Source organism: Phocoena phocoena, chromosome 14, assembly GCF_963924675.1.
Source record: "Phocoena phocoena chromosome 14, mPhoPho1.1, whole genome shotgun sequence".
In the NCBI taxonomy this organism is placed as follows: domain Eukaryota; kingdom Metazoa; phylum Chordata; class Mammalia; order Artiodactyla; family Phocoenidae; genus Phocoena; species Phocoena phocoena.
In genome coordinates, this window is record NC_089232.1 from 8594590 (window position 1) to 8606937 (window position 12348).

A 12348-nucleotide genomic window follows, 5' to 3' on the forward strand; every position below is an offset into this window, starting at 1 on the left:
ATTCAGTGAAGTTTACTTTGAAATGTTGTAGGTATGTCTTGTATTTGATAGAAGATACAGAAATACATGGCACAGGCATTTTCTAGGACCCTGAGTACTCCTGACAGACCCTTATCTCTGAGCATAAAGTTCAATGGTTTCCACTAATCAGATGGTGAAATAGGAAATCTCAGTCTCTTCTAGGGATTACTTCATAGTTTGGTGAGCTGACCATCTTTTTTCATATGATTACTGGCCATTTATTTTTCTTTAAGTGATTTGCCTCCTGTTCTTTGCTTATATTTCAATCACAGTATTCTTTTCCCCAGTTTCTTTCTTTTTCTTTCTTTATGCTGTTCAGTTATAAAATACTTACGTAAATAGCAGATCTTTTCATTGTTACTAATGTAACCCTTTTTTTGCTTGATTTTTCTCTTTTCTGGGGGATGGGGTGGGAGGGGGCGTTTACCTTGTTCATTTTTGCTCATTCTTCGGCTTTCAACATTTTTGAATCCTTTTGTGTTAGGTATTTACAGTCTATAGTTGGGCTTTGTTTTTTCAACATGATCCTTTTGTCTTTCTTAATAGACGAGTTTATCTCTAAATGAGATAATCATGCTATATATGTGTTTAATCTGTTCCATCTAATTTTTATGCCTTCCTTTTTGTTTTCTCTCCATTTCGGGACTTAAGTTTCAGATACGTATTTAAGATATGTTTAAACCTTCATTTCTCAAATTACTTCAGAAACAAAGTAGTGTGTATTATGATCTTCCCTTTTCTCTCAATATTTAGGGTTGTGCTGAGATTTTTATTCTTATTGTAGTTAAATGACTTTTCTATTTTGTGGCTTATACTTCAAAAACAACATTTACTTTATGCTTTTCTAACCTTATTTCCACAGTTCCTTTACTGTATCTGCTTATCTTTCACAAGACAGCTTCCTCATTTGCAATTCTTCATGAGTAATCATCTTGGCCAGATTGTCTTCATGAAGATATTTTTTTCCCCTCCAGAAAGTATACATGGGTGCTACACTTCCTGAGTCTCCTTTCTGTCAGCTCCAGATGGGGACCACAGTTTGGCATGTCCTAGAATTCTTAGGTTGTACTTTTTATTGAAGTAAAAGTGACACACAGTAAACTGTGCATGTTTAAAGTGTATGATTTGAAAAGTTCGACGTATTATACACCTGTGAAAGCATTACTGCAATCAAGATAATAGATATATGTATCCGTGGCCCCCAAAAGTTTACTTGTGACCCTGGGTAATCTCTTTACCCTCCTCTCCATCTCTAGGCAACGCTGATTTGCTTTCTGACACCACCAGTTTATACTTGAAATCATTTTATATAAATGGAATCGTATAGAATGTACTTTTTGGGAATTTGACTCAGCGTGATTATTTTAAGAGTTATCAATGTTGTTGCATGTATCAGTAGTTTATTTCTTTTTCCCCATTCAAATGTTATTTTCTGTTCTTTTAAAAATATTTTTTCTAAAATAATAAAGAAATATTTAATAGAGAAAAAGAAAGGTTCCTAGTCTTTGAGTTTACTCTCTTTTTATTGCTGAGTAATATTCTACTGTTCTATCCCACACCACAATTCATGTGTCACTTCATCTGTTGATGGAAATTTCAGTGGTTCCAGTAACAAAGCTGCCGTAAACATTCATGTATAAGTCTTTGTATGGACTTATGCTTTTGTTTCCCTTGGGCAGATATCTCAGAGTGGTCATATGGTGGGTGTTTTAAGTTTAACTTGTAAGAAATTGACAAGCTTCTTCTAAAATGGTGATTCTGTTTTACATTCCCACCAGCAGTGTATGAAAGTTCCAGTTACTGCACATCCTTGCCAACCCTTAGTATGGTCAGTCTTTTCCATTTTGGACATTATTGTAGGTTGTAGTGTATTGTTGAAGTTTAAATTTGCTTTCCCTTGATAACTGGTGCTGAGCATCTTCTCATGTTCTTAACTGACATTTGTAGAATTGCTCAATTTTTAAAATTGGGTGGTTTTCTTATTCAGATTCATAAGTTCTTCATATGTTCAAGATACAAGTCCTTCATCAAATAGGTGATTTGCAAATATTTTCTCTCAATATGTGGTTTGCCTTTTCATTTTCATAGCAATGTCTTTTGGTGAGCGTATTTTTAAAAGTTTGATGAAGTCCAATCCATCAGTTTCTTCTTTTACGACTAGTATTTTTTTTTGTCCTGTTCATGAAATCTTTGTCTGTTTGAATGTTGCAAATATCTTTTTTTGTTGTTGAAAGTTTATAATTTTAGTTTTTATGCTTAGAACTATGATTTATCTAAAATTAATTTGAGTGCCTGGTGTGATACAAGGGTAAGGGTTCATTTTCCCCCAAGCTTTGTTCAGTTGTTCCAGCACCATTTGTTGAAAAGATACATGTTTCTCTACTGAATTACATTGATGCCTTTGTTGAAAATCAAGTTGACAATAAACGTGAGTTCGTTTCTGAGTTTTCTCCAGTTCTGTTGATCTGTGTCGTCTGTCTTTATACTGGTGCCACACTGTCTTGATTGCTGTAGCTTTTTTTCCTATTGTAGTAAAATACGCATAACATAAAATTACAGTTTTAACCATTTTTAAGCGTACATTTCAGTGGCATTAAGTACATTCGCATTTGTTTCTGCATCACCACCATCTAGCTCCAGACCTTTTATTTTCATCCCAAACCGAAACTGTGTGCCCATTAAACAACAATTCCCCATTCCCCCTACTGCAGCCCCTGGCAACCAGCATTCTACTCTCTGTCTCTGTGAATTTGTCGACTCTAAGTACCTCATGTAAATGGAATCATATAGTTTTTGTCCTTCTGTGACTGGCTTGTTTCATTTAGTCTAAGTGTAGACTTAGTTTTCAAGGTTCATCCATGTTGTAGCATATGTCAGAATTTCCTTCCTTTTCAAGGCTGAATAATATTTTTTTGCATGTATCACATTTTGTTTCTTCATTTATTCATCAGTAGGTGCTTGCATAGCTTCCATGCTTTGCAATTGTGAATAATGCTGCTATGAACACGGATATCTAAATAACTGTTGAGTCCCTGCTCTCTGCATTCAGTTCTTTGGGGTATAAACCTAGAAGTGTGATTGCTGATCTTCTAATCCATATCCTACACTACAGCCAAAATAATGTCTTTAACACTTAAATCGTCTAGACCATGTCTGTGTCTCTCTTTCTCCCCTACAACTTCAGTCCCCTTGTACTGCATTTAGAGTACAACACAATCCAGGCTTCTCAGCATGGCTTCTTACCAGGGCACAACATAACAGGGCGCTGCCTCACCTCCAACCTCATTTCTGCTTCTTTCCCACTTCTCTCTAAACTCCAGCCACATAGACCTGCCATCTGTTTCTTGAGCATCCAGGCTCTTTCATGTACTAGGACCTTTGCATGTGCTGTTTTCTCCACCACCACAAAATCCCACCTCCAAACACAGCTCTTCTTTATCCTTTAGGTTTCAGTATAAATGTTATCTCTTCAGACAGGGCTTCCCTCATGACACATTTAAGCATATCACCTATTTATTCTCTTTCATAACATCTTTCCAGTTTTTCCAAAGTCCTTTTATTCAATGTACAAACACATATTTATTTAGTTTTAAAATAACTGACTCCCCCCTACCCCTACCCCGCCCCATACCTCAAGCTCCATGGTGGCAGGAACCATAATAGACCAGCACCTGCACACAGTTGGGAAGGAGTGAACAGTAGAGACACGTGTAGCCTCACAAAGTAATTGGAAAGAGGACTCTTCTCATAGGATGTATTGGTTTGGCAAGCTTCTAAAAATCAATCCTATTACTTTGCATTACTTCCATGTGTGTTTAAAATTTAATCCAAATTATTCTCTCATTTGAATTATATGGTGTGACAAATCATTTCATATGATTTAGGGATCAGGTTTAACCTGAAAGTAAGTATAAGGTCAAAGTTGAAACTGTAATAAAATATGTTGGATATTCTGTATGTCTGTAGTATAAAGATTTGGTTTCCGTGTTTTCACCATTGTTTTCTTCCTTCACAGACTGAGACAACACTTGGACTCAGTTCATACCAACAGAAAAGGTAAGGCAGTAATAGGTATATATATATATTTTTAATATATAAAATTTTATGTATTTAGTAAGATACTGACATACTTTTAGGTCTTTCTGGGGGATTCACGCTCTCCGTTTTCCCCATACTTTTTTTGGTGAGGAGGGAAAACAAATAGTAAATCACATTATATCATGTATTTCAAGTATTGTGTATGGAAGACCACGTTTAAATCTGAATTTGCATGTTGTGCATTGTGTAGCATTCCTTCCGCATTCACATGCAAAGGGGTTTACTTGTAGCTGAAACTCCCCTTGCTTTGGAAGAGTTTCGGTGTTATAGCTCCCAGTGACCTCTCCTGTGGTCCTCCCTGCTTTTTATGGGCTGAGCAGTGCTGCCCTCAGTTGTCATCAAGGGTCTACCTGCAGGCCCCTGGCAGAGGAAGTTACCATATAAGGAGAGATGATTTTAATTACAGGAGACCCTAACTGGTTGTCTTGTTGACCCCCGTTGTTTGACACATGAGGACTCTGAGATTCTTAGAACCAAGGGATGTGCTAACAAGGTTAGAGTAATATTCTACTGAGTAATATTGGACATTATTGTAGGTTGTAGTGTATTGTTGAAGTTTAAATTTGCTTTCCCTTGATAACTGGTGCTGAGCATCTTCTCATGTTCTTAACTGACATTTGTAGAATTGCTCATTGTTAAAAATTGGGTGGTTTTCTTATTATTCAGATTCATAAGTTCTTCATATGTTCAAGATACAAGGGTTTCAGGTAGAATTCATTATCTTCTGATCACCAGCCCCGTGTTGCGTTCCCTTTGATATTCGTATATCAAGTATGGAATCCTTCAGTGTTCGCTGTATTTTCTCTCTTTAGCCAGAAGAGCAATATAGAGTTAGTTAAGAATTAGAGGGGAAATGCTTTGAAGGAGGCATAGGGGAGCCAGTGGAGGCACATGAAGGAAAATAGTCGTGATGGAGCTTACATGGTAGGGAAGAGAGGTGAGAGTCTGCACAGTCTGCTCTGTGCTGGGGCGGTGGGTACACTCCCTGCCTTGAGACGTCTTGAAGGACAGTAGAGACACAGCTTCTGATGAGGTTATAAAGCATATGTGTTGATGAAATGACAAAGGCAATCTGCTTTCTGAAAGAAGGCGGCTCACTTGAAGAGTATATTATAATCCAATGATAGAAGCCTCAGGGCTTAGTTGTAGGGGATCAGGTACCTGAGACACATGCCTCACATGGTGTCTCACTTTCATCATCAAAACAGTCCACAAGGCCTAAGGCACAGCTGAGGTGAAGTTAGCCTCTGACTGCAGCTCCTGGTCTCCACTACTGGCTGCCTCTACCAGCTTCTCCTTGGGGGTACCCCCATTTCTGCTGAGCATTAGAGATTGCTGAGATGGACACTTTGTGGTTTTGAACTCCTGTAGTCATTTCTGCGCCAATTTCTGACTTCTTGTACTCCCCAGTTGTATAGTCCATTTGCTGCCCTGTGACTTTTCTAGTAAGCCGAGAGATTCAGCCCCATCCTTTCTTGTATTGCCTATACATGATCTCCTGAGCGAAAACTCTCATTCTGTAAGTGAAACTTAACCTGCTCCAGGGAAATTTATATCATGAAAAGCTTAGTTAGAAAATGATTCTGTAGCTAATGGTGGTGAAGCTAGTCTCTGGCTACCATTTGCTCCGTCTCCACCACCCAAGGGCTTCCAGGACATTCCGCAAAGAGAAGAGCTGCTGCTTTCACGACCTCAGGATCATGGGAAGTAAAACTATGAAAGAATTTTCCAAGATACTCTTTTTTATATTTCTCTCCTACCTTCTGGTTCACCCTTTCTAATTTGTTTTAATACAGTTATCAATTACATGATAATATTTTGTTTAAAAAGATGCCAGCTACATAAGATAATGGTGGGTAATGTGCACATAGCGTTCCATCAGCGTTTATTTTAGTTGAACACCAAAATGTTTTAATGAGTACCAGTAATGATTTAATATTTTGGGACGTGAGGCCACCTTTTATGAATGTCTTTTCCTAGGGTTGTGGAGCCCTATGGTGGGAGATTAGGAATTAAAGAGACCTGAGTTCTGTGTTCACCAGATATGTAGCCTGGAGAAAAACTATTTAACTGCTCTGAGCATGACTTTCATTTGCAGACTGGGGAAGATCATTTCTCGGTCTGATGTATCTTATATGTGATATAAGGTTATGCATTATATAAGGTTGCTGTAAGGACCAAATGAGAGACTTATTTGGGTAACAGTAGTTTGCAAACATTAAAATGTTACATAAGTTGTGGGTGTTGGTTAATTTATTTGTTCAGTCATTCAGCAAATATTTACTGGAATCTTTACATATACCAGGCATTGTTCTAAGAATTAGTGATTCAGTCATTGTGTTTGTTATCTATTGCTGTGTAATAAATTACCTCCAAACGTAGAAGCTTAAAACAGCAGACATTTATTATTTTTCTGTTTCCGTGAGTGAGAAATTTGGGAACAGCTCTGCTAAGTAGTTGTGGCTCAGGGTCTCGTGAGATTTCAGCCAAGACATCAACCGAAGCTGCAGTCATCTGAAGGCCTGGTCCCGGTGGGTCCTCTCCAAGATGGCTCACTCACATACCATTAGCAGAAGGCCTCAGTTCCTTACTGGCTGTTGGCAGGAGACCTTAGTTCTTTGCCATGTGGAACTCTCTGTAGGGCTGCTTGAATGTTCCCGTGTCACAGCAGCTGGAGACCCTAGAGCAGGAGAACCAAGAGAGAGCACAAGGAGGAAGCCACAGTGTCTTTTGTAATTGGGTCACACAGTCACTTCTACCATATTTTATTCATAGGAAGTTACCCCCAAGGAGAGCAGAATTAAGCCCCCACCTCTTGAAGAGAGGCAGATCAGAGAATTTGTGAACACATTTTAAAACTACCACAGTGCTGGCTGGGCCAGATAGTCAAGACTCCCGCCCTGGTAGAACCTGTGTGCTAATGGGGAAAACAGACAATAAGCCACCAAATAAATGAACAAAGTATCAGTTAGAGAAGGGTCTGGGATAGACAAGACTCCATTGCTTCTTTAGATTTGACCATAACGAAGGCCGCTCTGAAATGATGTTTCAGCTTACCTGGTGAAAATCTTAGGGCAGAGCATTTCAGACAGGAACAGCTAGTGCAAAGGTTTGATATTGGGAGCAGTGTTGTTGTTATTATATTATGTTGTTATGAGAGCTGGAAATGTTGGTGTATACAGTTAGGTAAGAAGGATACATGTGTGTATCTGTGTGTGTATGTGTATACACAGTGTCCACAAGAAGAACCAGAGTCTTCTGATCTTTAAGTTTCCTGGTATCTCTAGGATATAAGCCAAAAATACTGGGCTACGGAGTACTTTTCAAATTAAGGTGGTTGAGGTTCTTTAATTGACTGTATAGTTTGCTTTTTATTAAGTACAACCATTTTGGTTGCCTGCAGTTAACCATAAGCATCTAGAAGATTATAGCCAGAGCTTGCTAATACCTTAATGGCAGATAAAGTCTGCTCACAATTGCAGTTTGTCTAATATCTGTTATAAATTTTGTGAAAAAGTTAAAGGGAATGTTCTTAAGTTGTTTTTTAAGATTCCGTTTGGGTTTATACTTAGATTAATTTTCTAGCTCTGGAGCTTTTAGCCACACATGAAGTGACATATATGCAAAAAACAGTACTACTTTGCATAGATCTTGAAGACTGTAGTAATTTTGATGGTAGACTTAAACCCAACCACATCAAATATTATAATAACTGTGAATGGTTTCAACACCAGTGGTCAGACTATATTAAGGAAAGATCTAAGCATATATTGTCTATAAGAAATGTACTATATATTTCAATTTATATTTAATTTCTTTTATCATTTGTTTTGAAATAACTTTAGAGGATAGATGCAAAAAGAGTACAAAGAATTCCCATATATATCCCGTGTATATCTTGACCTAGATTGAGTCCCCATTTAACACTTTACCACATCTGCTTGATCATTCGTAATCTCCCTCTCCACCTCTTCTTTCCTTCTTCTCTCTCTCTTCCCTATCTTTCTATATATAGGTATATATGTATATGTAATTATTTTTCTGAATTTTTTGAGAATCAGTTGTAGACATGATGGTCTTTTATTTTACCCCTAAAAACTTCAGTGTATAATTCTTATAAATATAGACATTATTTTACAAGCCACAGTAAAATCAGGAAATTAATATCTACATATACTACTTAAGCTACAGACCTTATTTTAATTTTGTCAGTTGATCCATTAATGACTTTCACTTTAACAAGTAAAGAAATTCTTGGTCCAAGCTTCTACTTCTCACCCTCACATTTTATTTATTTTTACATTTTATTTTATTTTATAGCTGCGCCGTGGAGCATGTGGGATCTTAGTTCCCCGACCAGGGATCAAACCCACGCTTCCTGCATTGGGAGCACAGAGTCTTAACCACTGAACACCCGGGAAGTCCTTCCCCTCACATTTTAATTCATTGTGTTAAAATTTACACATTTTTTTAAATCGTCCGTTCAATAGCAAATTATTGTAATTTATTTTTAATATGTTTGTTTTTTAACTTTTAAACTAGAGTGGTAAGTGAATTATGTACCATCATCACAGTATTAGAGAATCTGAGTGTGACTGTATATTTACCATTACCAGTGAGTTTTACACATACATTCATGTGTTTTTTAATGTCAATTAGCATCCTTTTATTTCTGCTTGAAGAACACCCTTTAGTATTTCTTGTAAGTCAGAAGTGGCTATGGTGAACCCCCTCAACTTTTGTTTGTTCAGTGAAGTCTTTCTCTCTCCTTGATTTCTGAATGACAGCTTTGCTGGGTATAGTATTGTTGTCTGACAGTTATTTTCTTTCAGTAGTTTGAATGTCATCCCACTCTCTCTTTGCCTACAAAATTTCTGTTGAGCAGTCCACCTGTATGGTACCTCCTTCTTATCTGCGGGGCATACATTCCAAACACTACACTATTACTGATAGTACCAAACACTATATATACTCTGTTTTTATCCTATACTGACAGTGGGTCACATATACAGCAAGGGTACAGTAGACAAAGGGATGATTCATGTCTCGGGCAGGGCAGAGCAGGCCAGCATGAAGTTTCATCACGCTACTCAGAAGGGATACAGCAAGGGTACGGTAGACAAAGGGATGCTTCGTGTCTCGGGCGGGGCAGAGCAGGGCAGCATGAAGTGTCATCACGCTACTCAGAAGGGATACAGCAAGGGTACGGTAGACAAAGGGATGCTTCGTGTCTCGGGCGGGGCAGAGCAGGGCAGCATGAAGTTTCATCACGCTACTCAGAAGGGATACAGCAAGGGTACGGTAGACAAAGGGATGCTTCGTGTCTCGGGCGGGGCAGAGCAGGGCAGCATGAAGTTTCATCACGCTACTCAGAAGGGATACAGCAAGGGTACGGTAGACAAAGGGATGCTTCGTGTCTCGGGCGGGGCAGAGCAGGGCAGCATGAAGTGTCATCACGCTACTCAGAAGGGATACAGCAAGGGTACGGTAGACAAAGGGATGCTTCGTGTCTCGGGCGGGGCAGAGCAGGGCAGCATGAAGTGTCATCACGCTACTCAGAAGGGTGTGCAGGTTAAAACATGTACTTTTATTTCAGGAATTTTTCATTTAATATTTTCAGACCGTGGTTGACCGCATGTAACTGAAACTACAGAAAGTGAAACCACAGACGAGGGGGGACTAATGTGGTCTTATGGGGTGGGGAGTGGGGTGTTCCTTGTATGTGATGTGTCACTTTTGCTACTTTCAGAATTCTCTCTTTGCCTTTGACTTTTGACAGTTTAATCATAATGTCTCATTGTAGGCCTTTTCAAGTTCAACCTGTGCGGGGTTCTTTGGGCCTCATAACTCTAGATGTCCACTTATCTCCCCACAACACTGGGGGAGCTAGATGTCCACCGTGGGCTCTCTCTTTCCCATCTGAGAAACAGTAGGCGCTAGGGGGCCCTCTCAGTGCAGCGCTGTACCAGCCTGGTAGAGAGGTGATATGACCAGAGTATAGCCATTTCTCTTACCTTTCTAATACAGTTTTTTTCTTCTTCTTCTTCTTCTTTTTTCCTGCTCTCTGTGGTCCAAGGATGTTCTTGAGCCTCACCCCTGTGTTTTGGGATTTTCACAATGGTATCTCGTCTATGGGTAGTTGTTGGGTGGTCTTCTTGTGAGGGGGACTGAAGTCAAGAATGACCTACGTCACCATGTTGATGATGTCACTCCCCAAAAGACATAATTGATAATAGGAAAAGGAGGGACAGGGAGAAGATACTCACAGTACATACATTTGACAAAGGACATGTATCTAGAATATATAAAGAACTCTTAAACTCAAAATTAAGACAGACATCCCAGTTAAAATACTTTGAACAGACACTTTGCAAAAGAAGATATCTGATTGGGCAGTAAACAAATGAAAAGATGTTCAACATCATTAGTCCTTAGGGAAATGAAAATTTAAGCTAAAATGTATTTATTGGAAAATATTGATATAGGAGTAATCTGTATCTTTTCTCTTAAGTCACTATATAGCTGTCTCTAATAAAAGTCATATTGGGGACCATTTTAAACTGTTGGTGACTTTTTAAAAAGTTTTGCTTGTTAAAGTGCTTTTATTCCCCTCTTACTTCTGCTTGCAACGCTTACTGTGGATCAAGCTACAAAAGAGTAGTTCCCAAATGTGAGAGTGGACATAAAAGTGCCAGTTTCTGGGCTCCATACTAGATGTAAGGAATCAGAATAGAGAGGCGCGGGGCCCTGGAATCTGCATTTCTACAAGCATCCTAGATGATTAAGATGTAGGTAGACCACAAATCATTTGTTATGAAATACTGGGCCGAAGAGAACCTTTTGTTTAGGTAGTAATTGCCCCTAGGAAAATATTTTAAATTTCACAGTTTAAACAAATTCCCAAAGCTCCAAGAACGTCGTATGCTTCATTTGGGAAGGTCTTGTGTGCTTAATTTCGACCTAACAGTTCACCAAGCAACACAGATTTCATGTATCTCTCCAGTTGTTCCCTCGCTTGAAGTCAGAATAGCCCTTATTCATCTCCTTCTCCCCAAATAAACAGTTAATGCTTTAGTGAAAATAAAATATTGTATTGAAAGTTTCAGAAAAAATACAATCACTGCCGAAAGCATAAAATCATGTTATTACTTTTATAATGTCTAAGAGTCTGTTTCTTTGAAATTGACAAAGGGCACCATTTTTCATATTGCTTCTTCCCCAGTTTATTGTTCAACATTATGGATTTGTAGACATTTGCTTTCTGTTAATAAAGCACTGAAGAGTGTCATGGCCATTCTAAATAAACAGCAGCAGCCATTTCAGTCAGCTGTCAGTATGTGATAGCTATGTTATTGAATTTCGGGTTTTGTTAAGATAAGGTTATACCTATGACAACTTGTGTTGTACCCACTCAAATATTAAATTGGTCCTTAGATATAGATCTGCTGTTGTTTTGAAAATATGCATTTATTTATGAGGGAATTATCTGTTACGTATTGTCCCCTCTATCTCATATTCTGTGAGCATCCTGTAAATGTCACGATAACAATTGCTAGACACCACTTCTTTGGAACATTTTATGGGAGATCTTAGCCCACATAAGGCATGAAAAAGGAAAACAAGGTCTAAGGATTTAAAAGGAAGAAACAATTGTTGTTACTTGCAGGTGATCTGTCTACAGAGACAATTCAAGATAGTGATCATTTTAGCAACACATATAATGGCAGGGGAAAATCTAAGAGAATCTGTAGACAGACTGTTAGAATTAACTCACCAAAATGCCTGGGTTTAAGATCAGTACCCCCAAATCAGTAACTTTTTAATATAATGTAATAACCATGTATATCTATCTGCCTACTTGACACCTCCATCTAGATAAGACATCTCAAGTTTAAATGCCTAAAACAATACTCTTGAATCCCTACCCAACTACCCTTCCCCACTTCTAACCTACTCTTGCATGTCATGACTACGTATCTAGTTTCTCGGGCCAAAATCTTAGAGTTAAGTCATCTTGATGCCTCTCTTCTTTCTCTTACACTCCAAAATCAATCCATCAGCATGATGTCTCTAGCTTCCAAAAATATTCATAGAAGAGCCACTTCTCATCACCCTCCCTTGCAGTCATCCTGGACCACAGTGGCTGTCCCCTCCTCTCTGGACAACTGCAGGGCCTTCATGCTTCACTCTTGGGCTCATGCAGTCTCTTCTTCATACAGCAGCCAGATT

At 38.6% G+C, this 12348-nt stretch overlaps 1 protein-coding gene across 1 annotated transcript in view; it reads left to right on the forward strand.

Annotated features, from left to right (window-relative positions):
• Window positions 1–12348, forward strand: part of TMEM131 (transmembrane protein 131) — a 201414-nt gene that overhangs the window by 59910 nt on the left and 129156 nt on the right. The window contains exon 3 of the mRNA XM_065891409.1: window positions 4037–4077. Within this exon, the coding sequence (XP_065747481.1) occupies window positions 4037–4077 (41 nt within the window). The remainder of the gene's footprint in view (window positions 1–4036; window positions 4078–12348) is intronic.